The sequence below is a fragment of the Eubalaena glacialis genome, chromosome 19 (assembly GCF_028564815.1).
Source record: "Eubalaena glacialis isolate mEubGla1 chromosome 19, mEubGla1.1.hap2.+ XY, whole genome shotgun sequence".
NCBI classification, from domain to species: Eukaryota; Metazoa; Chordata; class Mammalia; order Artiodactyla; family Balaenidae; genus Eubalaena; species Eubalaena glacialis.
Window position 1 is genome coordinate 39,887,183 of NC_083734.1, and position 8,409 is coordinate 39,895,591.

At 57.5% G+C, this 8,409-nt stretch overlaps 1 protein-coding gene across 1 annotated transcript; it reads left to right on the plus strand.

Moving 5' to 3' along the window:
- The first annotated feature begins 1,963 nt into the window (after positions 1–1,963).
- Positions 1,964–7,053, plus strand: WFIKKN2 (WAP, follistatin/kazal, immunoglobulin, kunitz and netrin domain containing 2). Its single transcript, XM_061175318.1, has 2 exons — positions 1,964–2,703; positions 5,287–7,053. The coding sequence occupies exons 1-2, from the start codon at positions 2,500–2,502 to the stop codon at positions 6,805–6,807; spliced, it is 1,725 nt and encodes a 574-aa protein (XP_061031301.1). The 5' UTR covers positions 1,964–2,499; the 3' UTR covers positions 6,808–7,053.
- The last annotated feature ends 1,356 nt before the right edge of the window (positions 7,054–8,409 follow it).

Below are 8,409 nucleotides of genomic sequence, written 5' to 3' on the forward strand. Positions count from 1 at the left end.
GCCTCGGGGGCCCCAGGCAGCCCCACCTAACCTCTCTGTGACTCGGTTTCCTCTCTCTCCCTCCGGGGCTGGCGTGAGGGTCAGCGTGACGATGTAGGTGAAAGTGCTGTGTAGGCGCCAAGCCCTGATCAGATGTTATTTATTATTCTGAGCTGTGTTTTGGTGGGAGACTTGGAAGGGCTGAGCGGGAGAGCTGAGTGTTCTAGGGCCCCTTCTTCCCCAGTGCTGTTTTGAGAGTTCTCAGAGAAGAATGGCCAGGCGTGGGGCCCGGGCAGGGAAAGACCCATGGCTCTCGACAGGACCAAACTGCGCGGAGGATCGGGTAGGATGGACCAGGTTCCCTGCTTTTCCGACTCCCCCCCTCACCTCTGGTCTGTACCCCTCCCTGCTCCCCCCCTTCCTAATGGTCTCAAGTGACTCCCCAGAAATCAGCCTCCTCTCCCCGGATACCTGTCTCATGTAATGGGGCTGTGACAATTTTCTAAGTCCTGCTCAGAAATGTGTCACTGTCCATTTCCCTTTGTGATATCAAAGGAGGCTGCACAAACCACGTTCATCAAGTGCTGTGCAGAGGCCCGGCTCTGGGCAGCTGGAACACGGGTTTATGAAATTACAGGGAATTCAAAGCAGCCGGCGCCGCCCGCGGTCTGGCTTCATTACGGGGACCGGCCTCGGAGGGAAGTTTATTCCAATAATTTAGGGGATTAGGATCTGACACCCTTCATTAACTCTTTGACATAAGCAGAAAAGACAGATCTTGCAGAATGACCCACACGACGGGAAGGAATTGGCTCAGGCAGGGAGGAGGCAACACGCCGCCCACGAGGAAGAAGCCAAGTCTGCAGGGTGGAAAGAGGGTCGCTGCCCTTTCACAGGCCAACTGGAGGGTGAGGTCTAGCCGGAGGGGGAGAGCGGGTCAGGGCTCGGCACTCAGTTTCCCCATCTGTGAAATAACTGGGGCCCCGCCCCATCGACTGCCCCTAGGACATAGCAGCTTGGTTACTGCTCCCCAAATCCTTTGCAGTTGGTCTTGAAAAGGTATCTCTCTCTTCCCCACTCCATGGCAGGTTCTGGCTCTTTTCCTGTCCCCTCCACAGATATAGCCCTTGATGTTTCACAAACTGCTTGTCCAGCCTGTAAAGACCAGAGTTGGGGCTGCACATTGACAGCAGTTTTGACACCTGGGTGGGGAGGGGTGCTCTCCAAAGGCCCCACAAGCTGGTGTCCCTGCATTAATGGTGGGGTCACGTAGCTGTGTGACACGGGGCAAGTTGCTTGCCCTCTCTGTGTGTCTTTTCCTCAAATCTAAAATGAAGGTACAGTTTGTTGTGAGGATTAAATGAGACAATACACACAGCCTGGCACACATTAAGGTCCCAGTAAATATCAGCAATTAGTCTTCCTACCGCTGCTCACTGGGGGTGACCTCCTCCTTCGTAAATCGGGGGGGGACGAGAGCTGACTGACACTCCCTGAGTGCAGCCTTCATGGTCGTTAGCGAAGCGGCTCGGCTGCCCAGCACTGTCCCAAGACACTGTGACCACATAGGTTCTCTTGGAGCCGGGAGTGTGTCAGTTGAGGAGCAGGAATGTGATACGTCCCGGAGCCGGGGGAGCCGGAGCATATCTGGTATGTGTCTCTGGAATGATTTGGGGAAAATTCCCCGAAGTTGGAACTTGAGATGCAAACTGCCGGGACAGAGAGATAGGGAGCTGTCCGCACGCCCCCCACCCTGGGACCTGGTGCTGGGGTGGGAGTCAGCTTACACAGCACAGGCTGCTCAGGCCCGCCCTGGAATGGCCGTGAACTTGTTGTTTTTCCACGTCATTTGCTCTCAGATGCACTATCGGGCCGGCGATGCTAACCCTGCGGCTGCAGGTCCCTCCTTGTAACAAGCGAGCGTGTGTTCTTCGGAGGTGGCCAAGGGGAGGAGGGGGCCCGGCCGAGAGGTGGGGGGAAGGGAAGCAAGCCTCTTCGTGGAGTACAGTGAGCTTGCGTGTCCCGGAGCCAGCTCCCCCAAAGCACATGCCATTTCTGGCCCCTGAAGGGGTTAAAGGCCTCCTGGAGTCAAAAACAAGCAGGTGTCCCACCGTGCCAGATACGCCGCCTAAACTGCTTCCAGCTTTTTTTTCCTCTTCTGCAACAAGTCTGTGATCAGCCACAGGACAGAGGAGCCGGCAGCCTGCCTGTGACAGGCGTCAGGTTAGCTTGCTCCCAGTCGGGTGGCGCGCCCAGGACACAAATCCAGGCTCCGGCCCCTGTGCAGCTTCTCTCCCCGCACACTCCGGAGAGGGACCCCCCTTCATCTGAGGCTGCACAGCCCGGCGGACTCCACGGACTTGGTGGAGGCAGCCTCGGCAGCTGCAGCCCTAGCAGCGGCGAGGAGGTCCGCTGGGGTGGGCAGGGCAGGTGTCTGCAGCCCCCGAGGAGCACGAGGCCCTGGGGGCCCCAGCCCTGGCGCCACCTCAGGGGAGGTCTCTGGGCGCCGCAGACCTCACCATGCGGGCCCCGGGGTGCTGCTGTTCCCGGTCCCGCTGGGGGCAGATGGCAGCGCTGCTCCTGCTGGTGCTCGGGGTGCCCCCGCGAGGCCTGGCCCTGCCGCCTGTCCGATACTCTCACGCTGGCATCTGCCCCAACGACATGAACCCCAACCTCTGGGTGGATGCCCAGAGCACCTGCAAGCGGGAGTGTGAGACGGACCAGGTGAGTGTGAATCCGGAAGCCTGAGATGGGCCACGCGGTCTTGTTAGTGAGGGAGAGGGGGAGCTGGGTGGTGGGAACGACTTGGAACGTGGAGGAGCCCAGCCCCGGGCCACATGGAGATAAACAGGGTGTGATGTCTGTCTAACTTCGAGGCCTGGAAGAAGAGGTGGGCGTGAGGTCAGAGTTTCTCAGGGACTGGGAATCTTCGGATTCCTGGTCTCATGTCTGCTGAGGGCTGCTCTGAGCCAGCACTATGCCAGGCACATCAGAGAGATTGGCATGACCCACCCGCAGCCTGTCGACAGGTGAGAGTGGAACTCAGGACCCTGCAGTGAGCAGCACAAGGCTCCATGGCCAAGGAGGGGAGGCTGGGCCTGGACCCCGCATCCATCTGACCACAAGGCTGAGGCTTCATCCGGCCTCTGGGCCACTTCCCCGGGGGTTTGGACCCTGACCCTGACCCTGAGATCAGAGCAGGCTGATGGGGAGGGTGGGCAGGAGTGGATCCGAATAGACTCTCTGGGTGTCCGTAGGGGGCACGTAGATTAGCTTTCAACCTGCCAAATCCCTCGAGCCTCCCAGCACTCAGGGCGGGCCTGGTTCTAGGGCAATTCCCTCCCAGCTCCTGAGTCCAAGGGCTGTTCCTGTCACTTCCCCTGGCGTGAAGAGCCTGCTAGTACCTGGCACCTGCCTGGGCAGAGATACATCCTGCCAGTCTGGCAGCTCCTGGGGCTCGGGCTGGGTTGATCATCACCAGGGACCACGGGAGACCATGATGCTCCCTCTGCCGAATGCATGTAACCTACGAGAGCATAGGCTGGCCCTGGGGAGAGCGGCCTGTCCCTCACAGTGCCCATGGGACAATCCAGGCCTCTCACTGGCAGGGAGCAGTGGGGGAGCCGAGGGAAAGGAAGGTAAGGACTAGGGAGGGGTGGCAGAGTGTTCCCCTCCGGCTGAGGTCATGCTGTTAGTTGGCTGCATTTGCAGGCAAAGCTGTTTCACTGGCACAGGCTGGCCTGATAAATCAGGTGTGGCTTGGAAACAGCGAGACTCTTGATGATTTTGTGTGTCTTGGGGAGAAGGCACTTCCATGGGGCTAGGGATATAGACAGCCTATGGGTATGTTCTGAGCCCTTAAGCAAAAACTGTTCTAAAAATTCCCTCCAGGTTTTCTGTGCCCAGAAATACCTTCCCCTGGTCCCCAAGGACCCAGCCTTTCCTGGACCTCTGAGTCCTGCAGGAGCTTCCGGGGCCAGAGTCTTTAAGGAATTGAAGGACCCTCCGGCAAGGAGCAGGTTCTCTGCTGCTCAGCCCCCTCCCCCCTCCCCCTCTCACTGGGTCCCTCTCCCTCAGACCCCAGCTCTGAGATCTGTCCATCCCTGTCCCGGAGCCTCCCTGGTGTGGCCTAGAAGCCTATGCCAAGCAAGGGCTGCAAAACAAAGTCCCCATTCTGAGCCGAGAGGGGAAAACAGTAAACAAGTCGAGCAGGCAGCCTCCACGTAGCCCTTAGTTGATGTGGAATGTTGGAGGGGCTGAAGGGAAAGTTGGAGCCGCATGAGGCCAGCCCTGGTGGGGAGCAGCTCACAGAGCCACGACCAGGGCTCAGGATTAGGGGCATTGCCCACATCCCAGCGAAAACACCACGTGAAATCCTTGTTTGTGTCAGCCCCAGAGCATGTTGCTAATTTCGAGGAATTAAACTAATGCCGTATGTGGCTCCACAGAGAATCAGAGGGAATTACAGCCTGGCAAGTCCTCGCTGATGGCCTTGCTGACCTTTGACACACAAAGCGACTTTTTTCCCCGTTGATTTCCCTGTGCAATGTCCCACAGGTTGGAACTGGCACAGCCCACAGTGGCCAGACCTGGTGTCCTGGGCCTGTCCTGCCTGCCCTTCCTCTAGGCTTTGGATGAACATGGGCCAGCATCAGAGCTGCCGTTCCTAATGTGTATGTGGACAGCCTTGAACAGCTGTCTCAGTGGTGTCCGACTTTTCCTTCTTAACATTTGGCCAGGGCATCCCTATTGGAAGAGACAAAAAGGCAGGCTCGTTTGTTCCAGTCAACACCTCATCGTGGTAACGATATGATGTAGAAGAAAAATACCTCATCAGAGTCCCATCCACCTGGAGCTTGAAGCCCTTTCCCACCACTTCCCAGCTCTGTGGACTTGAGCGTCACCTCTCTTAGTTTCTGCATCCTCATCTCATCTCATGGTAGTAGGAAGACTTTCCCTCTTACAGTATGTGACCTTTCTCTTCCCACACTGCTAGCTGTGTGACCTTGGGCAAGTTACCTAGTCTCTCTGTGCCTCAGTTATCATTACCTGTGAAGTGAGAATGATGGTTGTACCCATTGTGATGAGCATTAGATAAGCTGACAGATATAAATGTTCTTAGAAGAAGGCTGGGCAAATAGTGGGTGCTATGAGTACATTAGCTATTATTATTATCGAAATGGTTTTCTCACGGTAGGTGAGCACGTATTAGTTCCCTTCCCTGGAGACCATGGGGGAGGGTGGGGGGAAGCATGTGTTCTCTTCCTTCTCCTCCTTGCTCAGACCTCTCCATCTGGCTCTCCCCAGGAGTGTGAGACCTATGAGAAGTGCTGCCCCAATGTGTGTGGGACCAAGAGCTGTGTGGCGGCCCGCTACATGGACGTGAAGGGGAAGAAGGGCCCCGTGGGCATGCCCAAGGAGGCCACGTGCGACCATTTCATGTGTCTGCAGCAGGGCTCCGAATGTGACATCTGGGACGGCCAGCCCGTGTGCAAGTGCAGAGACCGCTGTGAGAAGGAGCCCAGTTTCACCTGTGCCTCCGACGGCCTCACCTACTATAACCGCTGCTACATGGACGCCGAGGCCTGCTCCAAGGGCATCACACTGGCTGTCGTCACCTGCCGCTATCACTTCACCTGGCCCAACACCAGCCCCCCGCCACCCGAGACCACCGTGCACCCCACCACGGCCTCCCCAGAGACCCCTGGGCTGGACACAGCGGCCCCAGCTCTGCTCAACCACCCCGCGCACCAGTCGGTCACCGTGGGTGAGACAGTGAGCTTCCTTTGTGACGTGGTGGGCCGGCCCCGGCCCGAGATCACCTGGGAGAAGCAGCTGGAGGATCGGGAGAACGTGGTCATGAGGCCCAACCACGTGCGCGGCAACGTGGCGGTCACCAACATCGCCCAGCTGGTCATCTACAGCGCCCAGCCCCAGGACGCCGGCATCTACACCTGCACAGCCCGCAACGCCGCCGGCGTCCTGCGTGCTGACTTCCCGCTGTCGGTGGTCCGGGGGGGTCGGCCTTCGGCCACCGAGGAGAGCAGCCCGAACGGTACAGCCTTCCCCGCAGCCGAGTGCCTGAAGCCCCCTGACAGTGAGGACTGCGGCGAGGAGCAGACCCGCTGGCACTTCGATGCCCAGGCCAACAACTGCCTGACCTTCACCTTCGGCCACTGCCACCGCAACCGCAACCACTTTGAGACCTACGAGGCCTGCATGCTGGCCTGCGTGAGCGGGCCGCTGGCCGTGTGCAGCCTGCCCGCCCTGCAGGGGCCCTGCAAGGCCTACGAGCCCCGCTGGGCCTACAACAGCCAGACGGGCCAGTGCCAGTCCTTTGTCTACGGCGGCTGCGAGGGCAACGGCAACAACTTTGAGAGCCGCGAGGCCTGCGAGGAGTCCTGCCCCTTCCCTCGGGGGAACCAGCGCTGCCGGGCCTGCAAGCCAAGGCAGAAGCTCGTCACCAGCTTCTGTCGGAGCGACTTTGTCATCTTGGGCCGAATCTCTGAGCTGACAGAGGAGCCCGACTCAGGTCGCGCCCTGGTGACTGTGGACGAGGTCCTAAAGGACGAGAAGATGGGCCTCAAGTTCCTGGGCCTGGAGCCGCTGGAGGTCACTCTGCTCCACGTGGACTGGACCTGCCCCTGCCCCAATGTGACGGTGGGCGAGACGCCACTCATCATCATGGGTGAGGTGGACGGCGGCATGGCCATGCTGCGGCCCGACAGCTTCGTGGGAGCCTCGAGCACCCGGCGGGTTCGGAAGCTGCGCGAGGTCATGCACAAGAAAACATGTGACGTCCTCAAGGAGTTCCCAGGCTTGCAGTGAGGCCCTCCGCCCCTCCCCAGTCCTGTCCCTGACCCTCTTCCATTGACCCATCCCCAGCACCCCTCAGTCGGCAAACTGGGCAAGGTCAGATTAGATGGTCTTAGGCCAGCAGGGGAATATCAATCAACGCATCAGAAAAAAGCCACCGCATGGAAATATATACACTACCAAATGTAAAATAGATAGCTAGTGGGAAGCAGCCGTATAGCACAGGGAGATCAGCTCGGTGCTTTGTGACCACCTAGAGGGGTGGGATGGGGAGGGTGGGAGGGAGATGCAAGAGGGAGGAGATATGGGGATATATGTTTATGTATAGCTGATTCACTTTGTTATACAGCAGAAACTAACGCACCATTGTAAAGCAATTATACTCCAATAAAGATGTTAAAAAAAAGAAAAGAAAAGAGAAGAAAAAAGCCACCCGAGGGTCTTAGATCAACTTCTATTCTTTGAGTTCAATAAAGAGGGGTCTGTGTCTTTTTTAGCTGTGGGGGACAAAAGGAGAAGTCAACAGACACCTGCAGCTTATTTCTGATGACCAGTTTGCTCTGGCCTTCTTACCTTCTCTTGGCTGGCCACTCCCTCCCCTGGCTCTCCCAGCCTCCCTGCCCCTAGCCAGCCTCCCAGCCAGGATTCTAGAGATGGAGGCTGCATGATGGTCACAGGAATAGTTGAATGAATTGGTTTGCAAAAGAAGTAGGTGGGGATAGAAAGGAGGGCCCAGGAACCGATTGGACAAATTTCCCACAGCCTCCCAGAGCGCTATGGGCAGAAACCACTTCATGGTGGGGGTTGCGGGAAGTGAGAAGCAGGAGGCTTGCCCTGAGTGGAGGCTGCCGGGCAGGTGCCTTTGGGTGGTGGTCAGCCTGTGCTTCGGTCAAGTTGGCCTGGCAGTCTCTGAGGCCACCACAGCACATGTGGTGAAGAATACATGTTTCTCATGTTTCTTCTCCCTTGGCTTTATTGATTGGTTTATTGATTGTTGATTTATTGATTCAGTTCTGTTCAATCCAACTCAGTGGACATTTTCTGAACACTTACTGGGTGCCAGGTGCTAGAACCACAGAGAGATGTTAGTCACTGCCCAGCTCATAGTGACTGAACACAAATGTCCAGATCCCAGGGCTCCCCCAGAAGCAGACCAATGGCTGGCTCTCCCCGCTGTCAAAAATCCCATTTTTAACAGACAGCGTGCTTTCAGCTGCCACTGGCTTCCTTGGACACAAAGCAGATAGAAGCCCCAGGATCTGTTTTGGTGGGAAGAGAAATAAAGGAAGAGGAAAAGCAGGCAGGGAAGGGGGTGGGTGAAGGAATAAGAAAGGAGGGAAGAGGGGAGGCAGGCCTGGGAAGGAAAAGGAATGTTGCTCGATGCTCCCATCTGGTGGTGGCCTTGGGAGCTGCAGGGACCTGGAGAGAGGCTCTAGGTGTGGCCTGGGAGGGCTGGTTTGGGTATGTGGCAGCTTGTTGGTGACTTCTGTTTCTGGACTTCCTGTGCAGGTCTGCCACCACACCACTAGATAAAGTTTTGGGGAAACCCACCGTCAGCTCTTCCTCTACCCCCATTCCCTCCTCAGCCCTTCATTCTGTCCATGCCCCTCCATT

What these genes read in the sequence shown, in the direction of transcription:
- WFIKKN2 (XM_061175318.1), top strand. Translation starts at nt 2,500, where the DNA reads ATGCGGGCCCCGGGGTGCTGCTGTTCCCGGTCCCGCTGGGGGCAGATG. An exon ending in GGGAGTGTGAGACGGACCAG is followed by an intron (nt 2,704 to 5,286) that starts GTGAGTGTGAAT and finishes GGCTCTCCCCAG; the next exon opens with GAGTGTGAGACCTATGAGAA.